Genomic DNA, 25,218 nt, shown 5'->3' on the forward strand with positions numbered 1-25,218 from the left:
TTTTCAACAAGAGCCAAAAAAAAAAGAGAGAGAAATCAGTGCAGATCTGTACATCTGATCAGAGTGAAGGTTTTTAAAATGTATCTTCACCGCTACACGAGCAAAATGATGAAGTCTCAAGACGTCGTCACGAGAAAAAAACAAAAACAATCGTCGGGTCCGTTTGATTGTCTTCAGATTTTAAAACGAAAAAAAAAAAACCAAACACTAAACCTTCACACAGCAGATTATAGAATACCGAGTTCAGGACCTAAGACGCCATGCCTCCATTCCTCCTGGAGACGTTGTCGAAGGTGATAGAGCCCATGTCTCTGTCCTCCAAGTCGACGGCGGTGTCCTGGTCGGCGTCCCGGAGACGCTCGTAGGCGACGCCGTTGACCACGGCTCCGTTGCGCTCGTCCTTCCTGATGCTGACGGCCAGCATGGCCAAGCTGACGTTCACGTCCTTGAAGGCGTGCAGCAGGAAGATCCCGACGATGATGGTGCAGAAGCCGCTGAGCGTCCCGATGATGTCGTCGTAGCCCATGTGCTCCCACTCTTTGAACAAGATGGCGGAGCAGGTGAGCACCGACGTGGTGAAGAAGACATAGTAAATGGGCGTGACCAGTGACGTGTTGAAGATGTCCAGCGCTTTGTTCAAGTAGTTGATCTGCGTGCTGACGCACACCACCAGGCTCACCAGGAGCAGCCACGCTAACGGCTGACTCAGCACCGGCTGACCGCCGATCACCTCCTTGATGGTGATGCCCAGACCCTTCACGCAGGACACGGACAGAGAGCCGATCACCGAGCAGATGGTGATGTACACCAGGATGTTGGTTTGGCCGTGACGTGGGCCGACCACGCAGATGAAGATCAGGGCGACGATGATGACGAAGGTGGCGAAGACCGCGAAGCCTGAGTGCACAAAAGGAAGAGACGATGAAGTTGTTGTTTTTTTTATCTGTTCATACACTTAATGTCTATAAAGTTCCTGTAATAGTTCCTGTTCTCTTTTCATTATAGCAGCTATAAACGGTCTTCCCCTTCAACCAAACCCGTCTTCAGCACTTTAAAACTGGAGACAAAACCCTTAATCACATTCCTAATTGTTAGCTGATTGTTGCTATAGCAACTAAGGTTTCAGGAATTTTAAACTGGAACGTTTAATGGAAAATTCTATAACAGGGAACTATGTAATATATAAAATTTTATATTTTAAATATGGCCAAAATTTCCCAAATGGAAAGTTTCCAGAAATGTTCCGCCCCTTTGCAACCCTGACACACACACACACACACACACACCCTCTTCACTATAACCACAGACTCCTTCCATAAAGCTAAAGAGTTACAAAAAACCTGGAACACGAGATCGCTTCAACACCATTTTTCTGATCTGGTCTTGTACCTGGGTCCATCAGCTTCTCAGCCATGTCTTTGAGGTTGTCGATCTCCTCCTCCTGCGGCGCATGGATCACCATGGTGGTGGAGCCGAGCACGCTGAGAAGACAGCCCAGCTTCCCGTGCAGGTTTAACCTCTCGTTCAAGAAGTAGGAGGAAAGTACAGCACTGTAACCATGACAACAACAACAAGAACACCTTTCATTACTGTGTACAGATTACAGGAAAACTCCAGTGTGTCTGAAGGGAGGCGTCCTGGTGTTTATATTTCTGAAAAGGAACTATAGGAGGAACCTTCAGGAGGAAACCGTAAAGTAACCAGAAACCAATAATCACCTTTTTATGGATAAAAGACAATAAGGAGTTTTAGTATGAACTTCCCGTCACCTCACTCTCTCTCTCTCTCTCATTTCTCCCCCATTTCTCTCACTCTGTTCTCTCTCCTGCCTCACTTTTATTCCTTCCCATTCTTCTCTCTATTTCCTTCTCTTTTATCTCTCCCTTTCTTCTTTATACCCATTTCACTCTCTCGCTCTTTCTCCCCGTTTTTCTTTCTCTCCCACCTGATCTCTCTCTTTCTCTCTCTCCTCTCCATCTTTCCACTTCTCTCTGAAGATTCTATATACAGTGGAACCCGGTTATGTCGATGTCCTAGGGGGTCGCCAAAAAGCATCGAGGTAACCGATGATCGAGATAAACGAAAATCAAAATGGCGGCAGTATATTAACGTGCTTGAAATGTCTTTATGAACATGATGTGCGTTAATAAATGAGAATGTGCATGCACGTGTTTTTGGAGGTTTTTTTTACACAACAGCTGCGATTTGTTTGATGAAGGCATGCTATAAAAATACATACAGTACATGTTTATCTGTCAGGAATCCACCTGCCACACCCCCTTCAGCCCCCTTCAGCATGTCAGGTGTTTTCTCGGCCGCTTTCTCTTAAGCTCTCGGCTTCAATCGCGCAGATATGGAGCTCGTTTATCATCACCACCAGCTCCTGTTTAAACTTCCAGAAATTTGGCGGTTCCACTTCAAAAACGTCGACTTAATAGGGTTGTCGAGGTAACCGAGGGCGAGATAACCGGGTTCCACTGTATAAAGGTTTTTTATTCACGTGATAAATATGAACATTCGTGTTGCTAAAAGCTCCGCTACATGGTCATGGAACATTCAGACAATAACAACGGCGTCACAAAGTCAAAGATAACAATAGAATAAACAGAATATATGGAATAAAGTAGTAGTTTTAAAGTAAAGGAAAATAAATGTATACACGTCTCTCTCTCTTCTCTCCTTTCACTTCTTTTCCCCTTCTCTATCCTCCACCTCCTTTTTACACCATTAGGTTTATTGTTTAATTCAGGGGTGTCCAAACGTTCCCTCCTGAGGGACACACACAGAGGACTGGGACACTCACTAGACATGAGGTACTGCCTCACTTTAATGCACTAATATTAGTGAAAATCAAATGCAGGTAAATTACGTTTGAATAAAAAAACCCTCCATCACAGCTCTCATTTTATTTTTTTACAAAAAGGTTGCCAGGTAATTCTCTCAGTTTCAGCCTCGGATTGACACGTCTCTATGGTTTCACCGTTTCTGGTGACCCCGAGCACATTTTTTCTTCGATTGCTTTCTTGGCCTTGACAGTAGCTCCATCTAGTTGAGAAACTCAGAAGTACAATACATTTCTTCTTCTTCTTTTTTCGGCTTCTCCCATTAGGGGTCTCCACAGAGGATCATACGTCTCTATACCCCCCTGTCCTCTACATCCGTCTCTTTTACACCAACTACCTGCATGTCTTCCTTCACCACATCCATAAACCTCCTCCTTGGTCTTCCTCTTTTCCTCCTTCTTGGGGTCTCCATCCTCAGCATTCTCCTACTGATATACCCCATGTCCCTCCTCTGCACATGTCCAAACCATCTCAATCTCACCTCCCTCACCTTGTCTCCAAAACGTCCTACATGCGCTGTCCCTCTAATAAACTAATTTCTAATCCTGTCCATCGTCGTCACTCCCTACGAACATCTCAAAATCTTCAGCTCTGCTACCTTAAAATACATGTTCACCACTGCCATTTCCACTTCCACATTCCTCTCCTTAAAGCCATACCCACAATCACCTCCTCATCACCTCTGTTCCCTTCACCTACCTGCCCATTAAAGTCTCTAATCACCAATCGTTCATTCCTAGGTCGACCTTCTACCACTTCATCTAACGCACTCCAGAACTTTTCCTTCTCCTCCATCTCACAACCCACTTGTGGAGCATAGGCACTGATGACATTTATCATCACCTCTTCAACCTTCAGCTTCACGATCATCACCCTATCAGAAACTCTCTTCACCTCCACTACACTCTTACTGTACTCTTCCTTCAGAATCACCCCTACACCATTTCTCTTTCCATCCACACCATGATAGAACAGTTTAAACACCTCCAATGTTCCTGCTCTTACTCCCTTTCCACTTGGTCTCCTGAACACACAGCATATCTACCTTTCTCCTCTCCATCATATCAGCTCCCTCTCTCCCTTTACCAGTCATAGTACCAACATTTAAAGTACCAACCCGAACCTCCACTCTCCTCCACTTCTCCTTTCCCTGCTGTCTCTGTACACGTCTTCCTCCTCTCCTTCTCCTCCTTCAGCAGCACAATTTACACCAGTACCCTGTTGTTAATGATACCTGTGGTGGTTGTCGGGTCTCGACCGATCCGGTATGAAATTCTGATTCGTGATTCGCGTATTTGATTTGCCACATGATTTACGCTAGATGTTCTTCATAACACAAACCAGAAGTACAATAGATTTAAGCGCAAATATTAAGTAAGAGCCTCAGACCGGTATATTTTTAGACTTTGGTACGGGAGAATTAAAAATGGATAACGGGCCGCAGTTTGGACACCAAAACATTCTGACAGATTTGGAGGTTGTTAAATAAATCAGAGAGAAAGGTACAATGTTAAGAGTCTGAAGTTCTACACAGTTTGTGTGTGTGTGTGTGTGTGTGTGTGTGAGAGAGAGAGAGACGTACCTCACGAGCACACTGAGAGCACCGAGCGGAGTGACGAGCGTCGCCGGGGCGAACGCGTACGCTGCAAAGTTCGCAGCTTCACCCGCACCCACTGCACACACACCATCACACACGTTCAGTTCACACAGCATTACAGATCTTTCCTCCAAAAACATCTCAAAACCTTCTAACTATTTTCTCACAATATTTATTTTTCCTTTAAAGCACACTCTATGGACAAACGTTTGTGGACACCTGACCATAAGATTGGTATGTTCTTTTTTTAAACATCCTCATGTAAAGCAGATCTTCATGGAGCTGGCTTTGTGCACAGGGGCATTGTCACGCTGGAACAGGTTTGGGGAAGAACCATACATGCCTGTATGCTGTGACCTTTTTTATCCTAACATTCCGACTCTTTTCCTGAAATATTTTAAATTCCCTTGACTTATGCAGAGGTGTTACTAATTTGCATACCCATGCATATTCATATATATCTAAACATGTCCTGATTTGGTATAAACACACCGAAGTGAATAAACAGGAGGAAAAACAATGAAATCAGTAATAAAAATTAATATTTATCTGGTGACTTACTGGATAGAAGCCCCGCCCACCACAGCCATTCTTTCAGATAGGCATGACCACCTTGTCCTGGAGAGAGAGAACACACACAATAAACTGATTGTAGAGGTGATATACAGACTCAGAGAGAGAGAAAGTAAGAGATGAGGTTAGGGATGAGGGAGAGAGAGAGAAAAAGGGGTCAGATTAGAGAGTGAGTTAGAGAGAGAGAGGGATGAGGTGAGAGAGAGAGAGAGAGAGAGAGAGAGAGAGAGAGAGAGAGAGAGATGAGGTGTGAGAGAGTGAGGGATGAGTGTTAGAGGTGAGGAATTAGGTAAAGTGGATTACAACATACTCAAATGAGCCACACCTTCACCATTAACCTGTGAAATAGGGAGTGTCTGTGCCTCACACACACACACACACACACACACACACACACACACACACACACACACACACACACACACACACACACACAAACCCCCCCCCACAGAGCTCTTACACTCTCACACACTCTTACACACTCATACACAGAACCAGTTTATCCTCCCTGACAGTATGTGTGAATGAAATGTTAAACATTGCACAATCGAGAGCTCACAGTATGTTCAAAATGTGATTTATTAGTAAGATAAACTTATAACACACACACACACACACACACACACACACACACACACACACACACACCACAGTGTATCTCTTTTTACACTTCTAGATTATAAATCCAGAAATCAGATCTGACCTTTAAAAACACAATCCAAACATTCCACCATAAAAAACGTTCCGAGAAGAAACTACCTGCTCGCATGGAGCCTTTCCGGGCGAGTCTGAGCAGTCCTTTCTTCTTTAGGATGAAACTCCCTCCGATAAACACACTGGAGCTGATGGCCAAAGCCAGGCCGATGTAGAAATCATATCTGCCTCGCTCTGGAGCCATGGAGAAAACCTGATCTTCTGTCACATTGAGCAGAGAGAACAGAAACCGTCCTCCTCCACCTCTGGAACACCTGAGTCTGGATACCACACCTGATCAACCCACACACACACACACACACACACACAAACACACAATCAGTTAATTCATTAACCTGCATTCTCGATCCCTTGCCTACAAGTTTCTTTAAACAGATAACTCCAGAGGTGATTGAACCTGTTTTAAAAATAATTAACTCTTCCATTAGCACTGGTTATGTACCCAAATCCTTCAAACTGGCAGTTATCCACCCCCTAATGAAGAAACCTGACCTTCACCATGTCAGCTGTCCAACTACAGACCAATATCAAATCTCCCCTTTATATCCAAAATTTTAGAAAAGGTTGTAGCACAGCAGTTCTGCTCACATCTGCTTATGAATAACATTTATGAAACGTATCAGTCAGGATTTCGGCCTCATCATAGCACAGAGACGGCGCTAGTTAAGGTGGTAAATGACCTGTTACTTGTTTCTCTTTAATTGATCACACTATACTACTTGCTAGACTTGAGAACGTTGTTGGAATAAAGGGAACAGCTCTCTCTTGGCTCAGGTCTTATGTGACTGATCGCTGATCAGTTTGTTGATGTAAATGGTGAGTTCTCCACACTCTATGAGGTAAAGTTTGGTGTTCCTCAAGGATCTGTCTTAGGCCCTCTGCTTTTCTCTTTATATATGCTGCGTCTTGGTGAAATTATTCATAAACATGGAATTCGCTTCCATTGCTATGCTGATGATACACAGCTGTATATTTCAGCAAAGCCAGATGAGAGAGATCAGCTTAACAGTGTTGAGAAGTGTGTAAAGGACATTAGACAGTGGATGCTTAATAACTTTCTTCTGCTCAACTCAGATAAGACGGAAGTACTTTTACTAGGACCACATGCAGCTAGAAGTAAACTTTCCGATTACGTAGCATCTCTGGATGGTGTTTCTGTTTCAGTGTGTACAGCAGTCAAAGACCTTGGTGTGATTATTGACCCGAGTCTTTCCTTTGAGGCTCACGTGAATAATATCACCAGGATCTCCTTCTTTCACCTTAGAAATATTGCTAAAATTAGAAATATGATGTCGTTACAGGATGCAGAAAAACTAGTTCATGCTTTTGTTACTTCTAGATTAGACTACTGTAACGCTTTACTGTCTGGGTGTTGGAGTAAGTGCATAAATAAGCTTCAGTTAGTTCAGAATGCAGCAGCAAGAGTCCTCACTAGATCTAGGAAATATGACCACATCACCCCTGTTTTAATCAGTCTACACTGGCTCCCAATCAAATCTCGCATTGATTATAAAATATTACTACTGACGTATAAAGCACTTAACGGTCTCGCACCGCAGTATCTGAGTGAACTTCTGTACCAGTATGATCCTCCGCCTACTTAGATCAAAAGGTGCTGGCTATCTGTTGGTTCCTCAAATAATGAAGACTACAGCAGGGGGCAGATCTTTCTCTTATAAAGCCCCACAGTTATGGAACAGCCTTCCAATCAGTGTTTGGGACTCAGACACAGTCTCAGTGTTCAAGTCGAGGTTGAAAACTTATTTATTTAGTCAAGCCTTTTATCAGTAGATTTCTCTTAGGTAAAGGCTCAGATCTGGAGGGAGCATGGATATAGAGTGTTTGGTGAACTGGTATATTTGTATGCTGTCGTCCCCTCACATTCACACGTTCACTCAGGTTTGTTGACGGTGGTGTGGTGGGTCGTCTCTTATCCCAGAGATCCCTCATGTCTGTGTTACCTTCTGGTTCTCCCTTTTAGTTATGCTGCCATAGCGAGTCTTGCCGGAGTCCAAACTGCACAGTGACATTAACTTTCATACAACAATAAACACACATAATAATCCATATCCTTCTCTTCCTGTCACCCTCTTCTCTCTCTCGGTCGAGTTAAACATGCTCCTGAGGCTCCAGTGACCACTGTTCCTGCCCCTCTCCCCTCCGTGGATCTTCCCACTTCGTCCAGGCCTGCCTCTGGATAGTGTTCTCTTCGACTGGAGGAAACTCTGTGCAGCTTGAGACAGTTTCTCATCAACGCCTTGGGTGGTTCCATGAAATTCCGGATTAAGAACGGGTGCTTTGAGGATGGACTGGACTGTAGTTAATGTTAACAGTCTGCTACACTGACTCAGGACTACATTTCACGTCTGATCATCATCACTGAACCCCGCAACATCGTATATCTGCTATAAATGGACATTCGGTGCAACCCAGATGAGGATGGCTTCCCTTATGAGTCTGGTTCCTCTCAAGCTTTCTTCCTTATGCCATCTCTGAGGAGTTTTTTCTTCACCACAGTTGCTCATCAGGAAACTTCTATTTCCATCAAGTTTAATTAGTTTGAAATATTTTATATACATGATAATATTTTTCCCTTAAGAATTAGGAAATGGCCATGTTTTGTGCTAAATAAAATATAAAAATAAAACAATCAGTAATAAAAGCTCACCATTTTGAGAGCAAAGATGGCAATCGACACATTTATCACTCAATACACTTTCATTCATGTCACATCAATAACACAAAAACTAAACACACAGACCGACAGAGAGAGAGTGTGTGTGTGTGTGTGTGTGTGTATCAGAACTCAGGGCAAAAATAAATAAAAATACACGAGGAGGAATCAGGAAGCGCCTCCCGCTGGTTAACCTCTGCCAGAACTTCCGCACTTGCTACGTAGTGCGCGAGAGAGAACGCAGCGTAGCGCGCGCGCCCTCTCAGGGCCGCTTCCGCACTACTCAGTACGCAAGTGCGCTCGCGCTTCAGCACACTAGCTAGCCAGCCAGCTAAGTCGACTAAACGGATTCCGGAACCGCTTGACGGTGATCCTAAAAGCCGACAACTCGATGGATAAATACCTTTTCGCCGTTCGCTGCTCAGCAGGAACGCCGTGTGGACGCCAGAAATAGTTCCATCTTATTCAATTTTCTTCCGCCTGCGCTCAGTGTTGTCGCAGCGGAGGAACTCGTTTGGAAGAGAGAGAGAAAAAAAAAAGACCCTTTGCCGTCTAAAGTAAGGGGCAACCGGAGTGCGCGTGCGCACAACGAAGAGCGGCTCTAATTGGCCTGACGGCGCGCATGTGAGCACCGTGTGATTCTTGCCTCTAGTTGCGCATATGGCCGCCATATTGGATAGGTCCTGTCTTCGACACAGGAGTAATCATCATCATCAGGATTCCACACATTTAACAATACATCTAAACAGCATAAACTCAGGAACAATAATAAAAATAATTAAAGATAAATAAATAATAAAATAAAAGTTCAAAAACAATAGGTGGAGCTGGAGGTAGCAGAGCTGAAGATGATGTATGGATTAGAGACAGTGGCATTGAGTAAAAGACAGGAGGTGGAGCTGGAGGTAGCAGAGCTGAAGATGTTGAGATGTTCATTATGAGTAAGGAGGATGGACAGAATTAGAAATGAGTTTATTAGAGGGACAGCGCATGTAGGACGTTTTGGAGACAAGGTGAGTGAGGCGAGATTGAGATGGTTTAGACGTGCAGAGGAGGGACATGGGGTATATCAGTAGGAGAATGCTGAGGATGGAGACACCAGGAAGGAGGAAAAGAGGAAGATTAAGGAGGAGGTTCATGGATGTGGTGAGGGAAGACATGCAGGTAGTTGGTGTTAAAGAGGTATATGTAGAAGACAGGGGGGTATGGAGACGGATGATCCACTGTGGCGCCCCCTAATGGGAGCAGCCGAAAGAAGAAGCAGCTTGAATATGATTTTTCCTGCCCCTGAAATTTCTTGTAATAGATATTCCCAAGTATTTGATCTCATTTTTGACTGGAATATTATAAATTACATTTTGATTATTATCATGAATAGTCAACATGTAAAATGTAAATATAACCCTGAAGCATCTATAAAAAAAGATACTGCTTTTAAGGCATTAGGTATTTGATTAGAGTCCTTAAAAAATAAGGTTGTATCATTATTCTTAATATACAGTGATAGCAAGTAACAGCTCGTAAGAAAAGAAGCGGGCTGACTGGGTCTCCTTGAGGTATTCCCCTTTTGATATTAAATCTCCTTGTGCTCGAGGTCAGTAAGGTTCTTTGTACAACATTGAAATAACAATAATACATTAAGTATTACTGTAAAAATAAAGTGTTCAAGTTGATCAAAAGCTTTAAAGAAATCGAGAAATAGTATTATACCACAATGTAAATTCAAATGCAGATGAATCTAACACAAGCTGAATGTTATTATGTATTTGCCTGTTTGGAAGAAACCCAGACTGTGTATCTCTAATCATTTATACACCACTTTTAAGCCTACTAGCCAACGCATGAGAAAATCTTTTGTAACCAACATTAAGTAAAAAGTAATTGGCCTTAAATTGTCAAGCAGGTGAAAAAGAATAAAATCTACAGAGAATGTGTTTCTGTGGAGGACTCGCCCTGTACGTGAACACGAGGTGGTGTGAGCAGTACAATCTCCAACTTCTGCAGCGAAACCAAACTTCTGGCTGTATGTTTGCGTCTCTATCACTTACCCAGAGAGTTTGGACATACCATTGTTCTCATTGTTTACACCCCCCCCCCCGCGACCCACGCGTGTGACATCATCCATTCCACTGTTGCAAGGTTACAATCACAACACTCTGAGGCGCTTGTGTTAACCTCTGTGGACTTTAATCAGGTTACTTTGGGCACAACACTACCTGCTTTCTCCCAGTATGTGGACTGTAACACCAGGGGAAATTGGACTATAGTAAAACCCCGTAGTACGAGCAAACTCGCGCGCAAAATTTTACCCTGTTTCACGAGCAAATTCGAAGGCACGAGCAAACTCACGCTGCCGGTTCCCCGTTTTCGGCGGAGGGTCGCATCAGTCGCTTAGTTGATGACGTATCACTCAGTCGCTCTCGTTGTTCAGTGCAGCAAAAACGTAACTGTGGCAGCGGGGGCGTGGCCAAGCGGCGGTTAGTGAATAGAGGGCGGGTCTGATAGGCAGGGGATTGCTTTACCTGAAGTTAATGTGACCTAATGATTGTTCTCTTTTCAAGTGATCTGAGGGTGCATTTAAGGAGGAGAGCGTGTGTGTGTGTGTGTGTGTGTGTGTGTGTGTGTGTGTGTGTGTGTGTGTGAGAGAGTCAGTCAGTCAGTCAGAGTGGTCAGAGTCAGCGGTGGAACCCCGTTTCTTATAAATGACCTCCGTGTTCTGTCCAGTCCAGTTTTCTGTTCAGATGAACCCCCAGGTATTTGTAAGAGTCCACTCTCACAATGTCCTTTCCCTGAATGTTCACTTGTGGTAATGATGAAGTTTGTTTGTGCCTATGGAAATCCACCACCAGTTCTTTGGTTTTCCCCGTTGGCACCAGTCCACAAAGTTTTGGATCAGTCGTCTGTACTCTCTGTCATCATCATCCGTGATCAGACTAATGATGGCAGAGTCATCAGAGAAGTTCTGCAGGTGACAATTTGCGGAGCTGAACGTGAAGTCCGCAGTGTAGACGGTGAAGTGAAACGGGGACAGAACCGTTCCCTGAGGAGCCCCAGTGTTGCAGACAACCATGTCAGACTCAGTCCTCACATGTTGTGGTCGATCTGGGAGGTAATCCAATATCTAGTTAGACAGATGATTGTCCACTCCCATGTACACCATCTTATCCCTCAGGAGTGCCGGTTGGATGGTCTTAAAAGCACTAGAGAAGTAAAATAAAAACCATGACTCTCACTATAGCCCAATTTAGGAGGAAGATGACTGCGTCTTCCACTCCAAAGCCATGGTCGGCAAACTGAAGTGGATCCATTGATGGACTCACCAGAGGTTGGAGTTGAGTGAGCACCAGCCTCTCCAATGTCTTCATCAGATGCAAGGTCAGTGCTGATAGTCTCTGAGGAGCACTGCAAATTATGAGTCTTCATCTCTGGTGAGTAGGTTGTGTTTTATTTACATTTTAATGTTTTTGTTATGTTATTAGACAAATATTGATTGTGAACTGCTCCAGATGTTGTAGGTGCACAGTTGTGGTTGTAGTGTAGAGGTTTGGAGTCTTAACTGGGTTTGTTGTTTTAGTAAAATGGTTTTCACCTCCATATGTGACATGTCTCTCTCTCTGTAATGCCACGTGTTGTTATATTGCGTTTTGTATTGTATTGATGGTTTCTATAATTGTGATGTGATAGTGGTGGTATTAAGTGGTGGATTTAGTGGGGTACGTCCCCATTGAAGGCCCAGGTACCAAATGCACGGCCCACCACTGGGTCTCATAGTATCAGTGGATTCACAGAAAATTTTAGCGTTTCTGAATATTTCTGCAGGTACTGCCGGATATCTTTTCTGTCCCAGAGTTCATGCTCAATTCCCAAAACCTCCCCTTCTCATGGAATAAGTTTCCTGAGGAATTAATGCAGGCACTTGAGAGCCAGAAAAGACCAAGTCCTCGGTTGCATAGGGAAATGGTGAGGATTGTTGTTGCGGCAATGATGAAAACAAATTTAACGGAGGTCACCAAAAGGATGGTTGCCAAATATCCAAAGCATTTGCAAAATGTAATTGAAGAGAGTGTGATCAGTGACAATTTCAAGCCAGAGTCAAAAATGCAAGAAGGACCTGCACAAAAAAAAGCGCGTTTATGATATAGAGAAATGTGACACTGAGGAGGTCACACCTGAAAAAAGAGCTGCGGTCCAGGATACATACGACTGCATTAATTGGGAAGTTAGATCTATGCTCCTCAGTGAACTTGCTGAGATTTAACAGTTGAAAAAAGAGAAGATGAGGAGACTGTAACAAACAACTGACTGGAATAAAGAGGAAGTGAAGGTTCTCATAAAGTCTACATACTACAGTCAACACAAAGGAACAGACATGAAAATGTTTTTTGTTACAGGAAAGTGGAATAGAAGTGCACTTTAAAGACCTCACAGGGATACCACTTAAAGAGACTTAAAGGAAATAGGATGTTGAACTTCATGTGGAATGTTTGTGCAACCAAGTACAAGTGTTACAGGCAAAAATACACGTTTTGATAGGACAGTGTTTGTTTTGTTTATTATTTTGGCTTTGGTTCACCCTGAAGTCTATCCCAGTGCTGTATTGTCCATTTTACAATATACTGTGGACCGGCACTGGTCCATGGGTCAATTAGTACCGGGCCGCACAGAAATAATACATAACTTACATTATTTCCGTTTTATTTATGATCTGATTCTAAACGATGTTTTATTTTGGAAATTTACCGGATTCTCTCCTCCACATCTGTCTATCACTCACTCTTGACTCTTGATGCATGTCATGATGCCTTGGTCACTTGTCTTACCTCCATCCACTACCTTCTTAAAGGAGCTCCGGTCACATGTCTTACCTCCATCCACTACCTTCTTAAAGGAGCTCCGATCACATGACTTACCTCCATCCACTACCTTCTTAAAGGAGCTCCGGTCACATGTCTTACCTCCATCCACTACCTTCTTAAAGGAGCTCCGATCACATGTCTTACCTCCATCCACTACCTTCTTAAAGGAGCTCCGGTCACATGACTTACCTCCATCCACTACCTTCTTAAAGGAGCTCCGATCACATGACTTACCTCCATCCACTACCTTCTTAAAGGAGCTCCGGTCACATGACTTACCTCCATCCACTACCTTCTTAAAGGAGCTCCGTCACATGACTTACCTCCATCCACTACCTTCTTAAAGGAGCTCCGTCACATGACTTACCTCCATCCACTACCTTCTTAAAGGAGCTCCGTCACATGTCTTACCTCCATCCACTACCTTCTTAAAGGAGCTCCGTCACATGACTTACCTCCATCCACTACCTTCTTAAAGGAGCTCCGTCACATGACTTACCTCCATCCACTACCTTCTTAAAGGAGCTCCGGTCACATGACTTACCTCCATCCACTACCTTCTTAAAGGAGCTCCAGTCACATGTCTTACCTCCATCCACTACCTTCTTAAAGGAGCTCCGATCACATGACTTACCTCCATCCACTACCTTCTTAAAGGAGCTCCGGCTAAATTCAAACCCCCAAGCGAACAAAATGAACAAAAAACAACACAGTGAATTCATGTTTATTATTAGATTTATAAAATACCAGTTTTTATGGTCGTATTATTTCATTTTGTTGTATTTATCCGCCACACCTTAAAGGCCGGTCCATGAAAATATTGTCTGACATTAAATCGGTCCATGGCGCGAAAAAGGTTGGGGATCTCTGCCCTAGATGCTTAAAACTGTATATCACATAAATCATGATCATTTCTGTGTTCTGTGATTATTATTCACAAGTGTCTTGTTTAATCTGAAACTCAAACTTATCAAAATGAACCCAGCTCTTGCACATTATTTGCTTTTTGTCATGTTCTGCATATTTGGCCCCTATCTAACACTGACTGTATCATTTTAAGATCTGAGTCTTATAATTGTCCTTAGCGTTAAAAGATGAGGGTCATGGTCAGATATGTGGATGCTGCAAATTCACAGCATGTTTAGGACCTGGTGGGTTTTGTTTCATGTCTCAAATCAGACGAAACTAATGAACAACAAAAGAGAATGTTCATCTTTCAGGTAACATCAGACTGCATCTGTGGTATCTAAACCTTTTAAACTAGGGTTATTTTAGTAAATGGAGTTAGTACTGTTGTGTGTTGTAGAATGTGTAGAAATCTATGTGGTAGTTTTTCAGGGGCGTAGTAAATAAACTGCTATGTGTATGATAGTCATATATGTAAATACATAAGTCTGTCTGTCTGTCTGTCTGTCTGTCTATCTATCTATCATCTATCTCTCTCTCTCTCTCTCTCTCTCTCTCTCTCTCTCCCAGCTCTTGTGATTAAATGATGCTTTGAATTCACTGTGGTTATTTATAATAAAAAATAGTTTAACACCATTTACATATTTATTGTTTTTTCTCAGTTTAAATAGTTTCCTGTCTGCTTTGTGAAATAAGTTTTAATTATAATTATTACAACATAAACCTTTAAATAAGACAGTTCTGAGCTGTAATAAAAGATGGTTATGAACCGTAATTATTACAATGTAAACACTGTAATTGAAGTGTCTAAACTGCTTTTATAACAATATAAACGTTAATTATACAGTTAATCAACCATACAAAAACTCTTCTTCTTCTTCTTTCAGTTGCTCCCATTAGAGGTCGCCATATCCGTCTCCATACCCTTCTGTCCGCTACATCTGTCTCTGTCAATCCAACTAGCTGCATGTCTTCCCTCACCACATCCACACCCTTCCTGGTGTCTCCATCCTCAGCATTCTCCTACTGATATACCCCATGTTCCTCCACTGCACATGTCTAAACCATCTCAATCACACCTCCCTCACCTTGTCTCCAAAACATCCTACATGTGCTGTCCCTCTAATAAACTCATTTCTAATCCTGTCCATCGTCATCACTTCCAACGAACATCTCAACATCTTCAGCTCTGCTACCTCCAGCTCCACCTCCTGTCTTTTACTCAATGCCACTGTCTCTAATCCATACAACATCTCAGGTCTCACCACAGTCCTATAAACTTTCCCTTTCATTCTCACAGATACTCTTCTATCACAAATCACTCCTGTCACTCTTCTCCACCCACTCCACCCTGCCTGCACTCTTTTCTTCACTTCTCTAACACACTCTCCATTACTTTACACTGTTGACTCCAGGTATCTGAACTCCTCCACCTTCTCCACCTCTTCTCCCTGCAACCGCACCACTCCACTGCCCTCCCTCTCATTCACACACATGTACTCTGTCTTACTCCTACTGACTTTCATTCCCCTTCTCTCCAGCGTGTACCTCCTCCTCTCCAGGATCTTCTCCACCTGCTCTCTACTCTCACCACAAATCACAATATCATCTGCAATACTTGTCCATAGGCACTGATGACATTTATCATCACGCCTTCAACTTCCAGCTTCACGATCATCAGAAACTCTCTTTACCTCCACTACACTCTTACTGTACTCTTCCTTCAGAATCCCCCCTACACCATTTCTCTTTCCATCCACACCATGATGGAACAGTTTAAAGTCACCCTTCCTAACACAACCCTCCTCATTTATCCGGGCTTGGGCCTGGCACTAAGAGTGGACTGACTTGTGCAACACTAATGGCTTGGGTTCCAACCACACATCCAACACTTACATTGATTCTATAGTGAAAAGTGTGAATACACCGTGTCTTATGTTTTTTGAGAGACACATGCATGTCGTGTAATATGAAGATTTACTTCGATCAAACAAATCTATAAACGTTTAGATGTTCCACTTCTTTTCCATATGACGTTGGTTACACAAGTTCTTCTGGTAGAGACTTAAATGCCAAATTTGGACTCTGCACAACTTTCTTCCACTCGTTCACTCTACAATTCTTGTGTGTTTTTGCCTTTTACCTAAACAGAAGGAACATACATGAGTCTCAAAAAACAGAAATAATAATTATCGCGACATAAAAAACGAGACGTCTGGTCATGTTTATTGCCTTTATTCATGTCTTTACTGCATTATTAAGTTCAGTGTTAAATATACAATTATTAATGCACACAATCAGTCTTAAAAAATCATACATTTAAATTCATTTAAGTCTTTGTCAGACAGTAGATCAATATAAATAAATAAATAAAAATTTGTTAAAACGACTGCATTTTTAAGGGATTGATAAGCAGCAATTTTATACTTAATTAAAAAAAAAGTATTTTGTGGCACAATTAGGAATGTAGATTTTTTCATTCATGGTATAAACTAGATTTCTAGTCATTTTGTTTATTAACAATTAAAATATCTTTTTTTAGTGTCCCACTCATTAGTATTGAAATAGAAATAATCCTCAGAGTATAAAAATACACCCAGTTTAATCTCCCGAGCTCTAAATGTGTAACAGTCTGAAGAAACCCACTCACATGAATGAGGACATCTGGATGAACTCTTGTTGATGGTTATCTTCAGACTGAATACTGATCTTTCAGAACATATAGGACTCTGGGGTTATTGCTCACAGCTCCACATTCCTCACTACACAGCACTATTGTCCATCAGAAGACTGAAGATTCAGAGTTTAATGACAGACAGTGTACAATACACTCGGGGGGGAGATGTTTGGTGTGTGTGGTTTCACAGGAGCTTCTGTACCAATGAACACTAATGTCTGTTAGTTCAGTTTTAATACTTTTATATTAATTTTTTTTTAAATCTTGCATTTATAATTATAGTATTTGGCAGACACCCTTATTCAGAGAGACTTACATTTATCTCATTTATACAACTGAGCAGCGATGGAGTTAGGGGCCTTACTCAGGGGCCCAGAAATTGCAGCTTGATGTGGCTGGGATTTGAACTCACAACCTTCAGATCCAAAGTCCACCCCGGCATTATTAATCATACACATCTGTATATTTTATATTAATATTAATGTCGGGTTGAGGATCAGTTGTGTTGAACAGCACAAGATAAGTGGAACAGGATTGAGATAAGAGTTTTGGGAGTGACATAGGGGTAATTAGAGTGGTATAAGCATAACAAGAGTGACATAAGGGTAATTAAAGAAAGAGATAGGTAACAGGATTGACGTAGGGGTAATGAGAGAGACATAAGCGTAACTGGAATGACGAGGGTAACGGAAGGAGCACAAAAATAACGGAATTGACATAAGGGTCACAGGATTGTTATAAGAGTAACAGGAGAGACATAAGGGTGACGGAAGCGACATAAGGGTAACGGAAGTTACCAAGTGTTATAGAATTGACATAAGGGTTATGGGAGTGACATATGGGTAATAAGAGTGAAATCATGGTTACAGGAGCAGCATAAAGGTAACTAAAGTGACATAAGAGTAACAGGATTGACATAGGGATAACTGGAGCGACACCATGGTAACGGGAGCGACACAAGGGCAACGAGAGTCACACAAGGGTAATAAGAGTGACATAAGGGTAATGAGAGTGACATAAGGGTAATGAGAGTGACATAGGGGTAATAAGAGTGACATAAGGGTAATAAGAGTGACATAAGGGTAATGAGAGTGACATATGGGTAATAAGAGTGACATAAGGGTAATGAGAGTGACATAGGGGTATTAAGAGTGCCATAAGGGTAATGAGAGTGACATAAGGGTAATGAGAGTGACATAGGGTAATGAGGTGACATAAGGGTAATGAGGTGACATAGGGGTAATAAGAGTGACATAAGGGTAATAAGAGTGACATAAGGGTAATGAGAGTGACATATGGGTAATAAGAGTGACATAAGGGTAATGAGAGTGACATAGGGGTATTAAGAGTGCCATAAGGGTAATGAGAGTGACATAAGGGTAATGAGAGTGACATAAGGGTAATGAGAGTGACATAAGGGTAATGAGAGTGACATAGGGGTATTAAGAGTGACATAGGGGTAATAAGAGTGACATAGGGGTAATGAGCTAAACTTATTATTTTATTAATCACAGGTTAGAATCCCAAAATGTTTTCATAGAGGGAAGTGTGTGTGTGTGTGTGTGTGTGTGTGTGTGTGTGTGTGTGTGTGTGCGTGCGCGAGTGCATGTATGTAATTAATACACCATGACCAGCAGGGGGTGCTGTGCCATAACACTGATGAGTGAAAAATAGTTGAAATGAACAGGTGAAATGTTGAAGCTCTGAGGAGAAATGCGTCATTAAAAATTATGAACTAGGCCTCTTTGTTTTTGGGTGAAGTCCACGTGAGCACGGCATCCTGAGATATGCGTAACAACGTCACTCCTACTGCTATTGTAGCGAATCCACATAAAATCCCCAAACAGTCCAGAGTTCCGAGCGATTCCCACTCTCTAAACAAGATGGCAGTAGCGAGGATGACCGAGGACGTGAACGTGACGTAATACACCGCCTCGAAAACGTTGGAGCTGAAGCTCTCCAAGGCTCTGTTGATGAAGGTGAACTGGGTGAGGATGCTGATGAGGAGAATTCCCAGCAAGCACAGGAAAAGGAACAGAGCCCCGTTATCGGGAGACGGGTCTCTGCCGAACGCCTCCTTCGCAGCCAGACCCAGGCCTTTACAGCTCGGCACCGTGAAGCTTCCCAACAGGGAACAGATTCCCACGTACACCATGATGTTGGACTTTCCGTACGCTGAAGAGAGCCAGAAAATCAGCAGCACCAACAGCAGGAGCACCAGGGTGATGTAGCTCAGAAACACTGAAATATAAAGACAGATAAAATGTCATTGATCTAATCAACAATATTAACACAAGAGTATAAATGGTGAATATAAGGGTAACAGGGTGGACATGAGGGAAAAATAGTCGACAATAGAACACCATGCTAATGAGATGAGATTGAATAGTGTTCCACAGTGTCCAGTAGTAGACCTCAGTACCCAGGATGTATGTGTGTGTGTGTGTGTGTGTGTGTGTGTGTGTGTGTGAGATTGGGATACCTGGGTCCAGAAGTCTCTCCTGGAACTCCACCCTTGACGCCACGCTGTGGGACTTCGGGGAGTGAATAATGAGAATCACAGATCCACAGCAACACAAAACACAACCCAGTTTACCCAGAAGCTCCAACCGCTCCTGTAGGAGCCATGATGCCAGGATAGTTCTGAGGAACCACAAAGTCCATCATTGTCATCATCACCATCAACATATAGATGGCATTACCTCATTTATACCACAGCTTAGGGAAATCATTATTTTATTTAACAGAAAATAAAGAAATAAAAAGAAATTGCAAATACATTTTGTAATTTTTTACCCAAAAATTTATAATCCATTCATTTGGATGTCATATATCATTTTTGTAAAAAAAAACATAAAAATGATTATAACGGTTTTATATTTTTATATAAAAAACAGAGTCAATATAAGAAAATAATGAATAAAATTATTTTTATTTTATTTTATTATTTTATTTAATGATCATCAGGAAATCTCGTACACTGCTCACATCTCTGTTATGGAGAGAAGCGTGGGGTATTTCAGCACAGGTTTAAATTGGAATAATTGTTTGTAAACTCACCCGAACAAAACCCCGAGCGCTCCGAGCGGAGTCACTAACACGGCCGGAGCGGCGTTGTGTGCTAACAAATTCCCAATCTGACCCACGATCACTGAAGAGAAGAAAATCAAGGAACTATAAATATATTTTTGTTGTCTTTATTTCAGGAAGATTTCATGTGAAATGTTTTCATGTTTCTCAGGTTTTCAAAGGCACTGAAAAGTAAAATAAGTAAATATTAATTAGTCAGTGTGGACGTAATCCTTTTCCCCCAGATTTAAAGATCTTATAAACAACAAACAGTGTTGATTGTGTTTATTATTGTATGTACAAACTGCTCTGGATTAAAGAAAATACATCAATTAAATACATTTATAATCGCACTAATACTAAAAATGCACAGAAGACAAAATACTTTTATTGCATCATGTGATTGTGTTTTTTTTTCTCTCTATAACATGAGATCATTTTGATATAAATTCTTTTGTTTTTTGTTCCAGGGTGTATCCCAGGATAATCAAAGTTCATCAACCTCAATCAAAGTGTATCCCAATTCATCGTAGAGCACCATGCATACACACACACACACACACACACACACCTTCATAGACACCAACAGGTAATGATTTATTAAACATAGAATGTTGACATAAGGGTAAATAAGTTGATATAACACAGTGGACACATGGTAACAGGGCTGACCTAAATGTAACATGGTGAACACAGGGATTCAAGGGAATTGTACGGTGGCCGAGAAGTGGCAAACACATTAACAAATCTAAAAATAAAATAACAAATACAAAAACACAACGACGATTCAGACAAAGCAAAAAGGGAGGTAAAGTGTGCGTATGGAACACTTACAGATCATTGGTTATCGCATTCGTTATTTTGTTTTCGCATTTGTTATTTCGTTAAATATTTTGTTTTCAGATTATTTTGTTTTCGGATTCGTTATTTTGTTTTCGCATTCGTTATTTTGTTTTCAGATTCGTTATTTTGTTTTCAGATTCGTTATTTTGTTTTCGGATTTGTTATTTTGTTTTCAGATTTGTTATTTTGTTTTCAAATTTGTTATTTTGTTTTCAGATTCGTTATTTTGTTTTCGGATTCGTTATTTTGTTTTCGGATTCGTTATTTTGTTTTCGGATTCGTTATTTTGTTTTCGGATTCGTTATTTTGTTTTGGATTTGTTATTTTGTTTTGGTTGTTATTTTGTTTTGGATTTGTTATTTTGTTTTCAGATTATTTTGTTTTCAGATTATTTTGTTTTCAGATTATTTTGTTTTCAGATTCGTTATTTTGTTTTAGGATTTGTTATTTTGTTTTCGGTTGTTATTTTGTTTTCAGATTATTTTGTTTTCGGATTCGTTATTTTGTTTTCGGATTCGTTATTTTGTTTTCGGATTTGTTATTTTGTTTTGGTTGTTATTTTGTTTTCAGATTATTTTGTTTTCAGATTATTTTGTTTTCAGATTCGTTTTTTTGTTTTAGGATTCGTTATTTTGTTTTCGGATTCGTTATTTTGTTTTCGGATTCGTTATTTTGTTTTCGGATTTGTTATTTTGTTTTCGGATTCGTTATTTTGTTTTGGATTCGTTATTTTGTTTTCGGATTCGTTATTTTGTTTTGGATTTGTTATTTTGTTTTCGGTTGTTATTTTGTTTTCGGATTTGTTATTTTGTTTTCGGATTCGTTATTTTGTTTTCGGTTGTTATTTTGTTTTCGGATTATTTTGTTTTCGGATTCGTTATTTTGTTTTCGGATTCGTTATTTTGTTTTCGGATTCGTTATTTTGTTTTCGGATTTGTTATTTTGTTTTCAGATTATTTTGTTTTCAGATTATTTTGTTTTCAGATTCGTTATTTTGTTTTAGGATTTGTTATTTTGTTTTCGGATTCGTTATTTTGTTTTGGTTGTTATTTTGTTTTCGGTTGTTATTTTGTTTTCGGATTCGTTATTTTGTTTTCGGATTTGTTATTTTGTTTTCAGATTATTTTGTTTTCGGATTCGTTATTTTGTTTTAGATTATTTTGTTTTCAGATTCGTTATTTTGTTTTGGTTGTTATTTTGTTTTCAGATTATTTTGTTTTGGTTGTTATTTTGTTTTCAGATTATTTTGTTTTGGATTTGTTATTTTGTTTTCAGATTATTTTGTTTTCAGATTATTTTGTTTTCGGATTCGTTATTTTGTTTTCGGATTTGTTATTTTGTTTTCAGATTATTTTGTTTTCGGATTTGTTATTTTGTTTTCAGATTATTTTGTTTTCGGATTCGTTATTTTGTTTTCAGATTATTTTGTTTTGCATTCGTTATTTTGTTTTGGTTGTTATTTTGTTTTCAGATTATTTTGTTTTGGTTGTTATTTTGTTTTTTAGATTATTTTGTTTTCGGATTCGTTATTTTGTTTTCAGATTATTTTGTTTTTGCATTCGTTATTTTGTTTTCGGATTCGTTATTTTGTTTTCGGATTATTTTGTTTTTGCATTCGTTATTTTGTTTTTGGATTATTTTGTTTTTGCATTCGTTATTTTGTTTTCGGATTTATTAATGTGTTTTGCACTTCTCGGCCACCGTAGAATTGATATCTTTATTAAAAAAAAACAACAACACAAAACCAGCTGTACACAAAGGTTTGCTACACAAGGTGTTGGTATATTGCTAACACAAGTAGCAATATTTACCTATACACAAGTGTACAATGACATGTCTTCAGCGTGGGCCAGGGCTGCCGTAGCTAAAGGGGGAACACATTAACAATATTGTAATTACGGTTGCCATAACAAGACTAACATAACTGGGTTGTGATAACAGAATAGAAACATAATGGCCATAGAAGTGAGAGGATTTACAGGGTAACAGATTTAGAGCTTTAGGGTAATAATAGAATCGCATATCTACCTACATCATGGCTTTAGGGGTCTGGAGAAATCAGAAGGTTTGAACTTATGATCAGAAGGTCAAAATCCCACCACCACTACTAAGTTGCCACTGTTGGGCTATTGAGCACGAGGAAAACCTTCAACTGCTCAGGTGTATAAATGAGATAATTGTAAATAAGTTGCTCTGGATAAGATTGTCATCATTGTACATGAAAAAAACACCTCAAACCCTGAAGATCAGATGCAGCAAAGCTACCTGATAAACCATCATACCACCATTGTCCGTTTATTGTTACATTTTAATGCCCTGAAACGTTGTAGCAGTTGAACAGTAATTCCTTCACCAGCCTCTTTTTTCTTTATATGTCATGTTACAGAGACCAAATAAAGCTGCTGGAAAACGTGAAGCTTCACCTCTCACACTGAGGAAGTGGGAGCTCAGTGATTAAGACGTTGGTCACAAGTTCAAATCCTGCCACCAGGAAGCCCTTAACCCTCTCCCGCTCAGTTGTAAGTCGCTCTGGATAAGGGCTTCTGCCAAATGCCATTAATGTAAATGACTTCTTACACAACAAAGGCATTTCCATGTCAATATGACAAATCAACACCTTCTGACCAATCAGATTTGAGAAGTCTACAGCACTACAAATAAGAGGAGGAGGATGATATTTTTCTCTGATTCAACTATTATTCAAACCCCCTCTGCAAACACGATCACTCCAGACTGTGTAATGAATCCAGAACATTTTATGCACAAACACAGCTTGGTCTATTGTTCTTTACAGCTTCAAGGTCAAGTCAAGTTTATTTCTATGGTGCTTCTCACAATAGACAATGTTGTGTGTCTTATCCCTGATGAGCACCATGGAGACTGTGGTGAAGAAAAAACTCCCTTTAGATGTTATGAGGAAGAAACCTTGAGAGGAACCAGACTCAAAAGCAGAACCTCATCCTCATTTGGGTGACATCAAGAGTGTGATTATAGTCTTTAAACACTACAGAACACTGGAGAGTGAGAACTAACATGAGCACTGGAGTGTGTGATTATGAGTGATGATCTTTCTACAGTCAGATGGTGTTGTGGAACCAGGCGCTACTGAGCAACTCATAAAATATCTCAACATCTGAGATCATTTGTAGAAGATACAAAAAGGACATTTGCATGATATTAGTGGATTTTAAATGATGTAAGACACATCATATATAATTATAAATGAAAGTATAATCTTACTCGCCAGTGTTCCAGTCCACCACACACAGTCAGACAGGTAAGTCCTACCTGTAACAATGAAAGATGATAGAGAATGTGTATCCTGATATCTGACAGAGGTTTTGGATCAGTTAAAGTCTAAAATGTACTGGATTAAAGCACTTGCCGGCTTTCCGAGACCGTAAAATTCCCTTTTTCTGCAGCACAAACGTGGAGCCATTAATGAAACTGGACACGACAGCGATTCCTACACCACCGACCAGCGATGAAGTTGAGTTTCCCTCCATCAACCTGGCGTTTAAATCTTTTTAATTCAGTTTTATTAACGTGTGAAAGTAATCGATTTAAAAGTAAGTTTTCAGTGTAGCTTCAATAAACACTTCCGGATTCAGCCGATGACGACATCCCGGAAGTAAATTCTGATTGGTGTAGAGCCCAGAACGCTGGGGGCGGGGTTAAGATATAAATAAACAAGTGCGTGTTTGTAGTTACAAGTTGTTGGAATGGAGAAGGAGTGTGCTGGTACTGATCTTTAAGAATAAGGGAGATGTGCAGACCTGCAGTAACTACAGGGGAATAAAGTTGATCAGTTACACCATGAAGTTATGGGAAAGAGTAGTGAAAGCCAGGCTGAGAGAAGAGGTGACCATCTGTGAGCAGCAGTATGATTTCATGCCGAGTAAGAACACCACAGATGCATTATTTGCTTTGAGAATGTTAATGGAGAAGTATAGAGAAGGTCAGAAGGAGTTGCATTGTGTGTTTGTGGATTTAGAGAAGGCGTACGACAGGGTGGAGAGAAGAGTTGTGGTATTGTATGAGGAAGTCAGGTGTATCAGAGAAGTATGTGAGGGTGGTGCAGGACATGTATGAGGACAGTGTGACAGCAGTGAAGTGTGCAGTAGAAACAATAGACTGGTTCAAGGTGGAGGTTGGACTGCATCAAGGATCGGCTCTGAGCCCTTTCCTGTTTGCAGTGGTGATGGACAGGTTGAAGGACGAGGTCAGACAGGAGTCTCCCTGGACTATGATGTTTGTGGATGATATTGTGATTTTTGGTGAGAGTAGGGAGCAGGTGGAGAAGATCCTGGAGAGGTGGAGATACACGCTGGAGAGAAGGGGAATGAAAGTCAGTAGGAGTAAGACAGAGTACATGTGTGTGAATGAGAGGGAGGGCAGTGGAGGGGTGCGGTTGCAGGGAGAAGAGGTGGAGAAGGTGGAGGAGTTCAGGTACCTGGGGTCAACAG

General features: G+C 40.9%; 2 protein-coding genes across 4 annotated transcripts; both read right to left on the reverse strand.

Annotated features, from left to right (window-relative positions):
• Window positions 1-58: 58 nt before the first annotated feature.
• Window positions 59-10,812, reverse strand: nipa2 (NIPA magnesium transporter 2). 2 transcript variants are annotated; one of them, XM_046846677.1, is made up of 6 exons: window positions 10,751-10,812; window positions 5,773-6,000; window positions 5,002-5,058; window positions 4,426-4,516; window positions 1,390-1,550; window positions 59-897 (listed from the first exon to the last, which is right to left on the reverse strand). In XM_046846677.1, the coding sequence occupies exons 2-6, from the start codon at window positions 5,909-5,911 to the stop codon at window positions 251-253; spliced, it is 1,095 nt and encodes a 364-aa protein (XP_046702633.1). In that variant the 5' UTR covers window positions 5,912-6,000; window positions 10,751-10,812; the 3' UTR covers window positions 59-250. The 2 variants fall into 2 exon arrangements, with proteins under 2 accessions (XP_046702633.1, XP_046702627.1); XM_046846671.1 differs by lacking the exon at window positions 10,751-10,812 and adding an exon at window positions 8,805-8,972.
• A 7,511-nt stretch (window positions 10,813-18,323) lies between these two features.
• Window positions 18,324-24,729, reverse strand: nipa1 (NIPA magnesium transporter 1). 2 transcript variants are annotated; one of them, XM_046855886.1, is made up of 5 exons: window positions 24,138-24,727; window positions 23,993-24,040; window positions 19,901-19,991; window positions 19,323-19,483; window positions 18,324-19,081 (listed from the first exon to the last, which is right to left on the reverse strand). In XM_046855886.1, exons 1-5 carry the CDS (start codon window positions 24,256-24,258, stop codon window positions 18,576-18,578), a joined length of 927 nt encoding a protein of 308 aa, XP_046711842.1. In that variant the 5' UTR covers window positions 24,259-24,727; the 3' UTR covers window positions 18,324-18,575. The 2 variants fall into 2 exon arrangements, with proteins under 2 accessions (XP_046711842.1, XP_046711851.1); XM_046855895.1 differs by lacking the exon at window positions 23,993-24,040 and having other exon boundaries at window positions 24,138-24,729.
• Window positions 24,730-25,218: the final 489 nt, after the last annotated feature.

The sequence above is a fragment of the Silurus meridionalis genome, chromosome 1 (assembly GCF_014805685.1).
Source record: "Silurus meridionalis isolate SWU-2019-XX chromosome 1, ASM1480568v1, whole genome shotgun sequence".
Lineage (NCBI taxonomy): Eukaryota > Metazoa > Chordata > Actinopteri > Siluriformes > Siluridae > Silurus > Silurus meridionalis.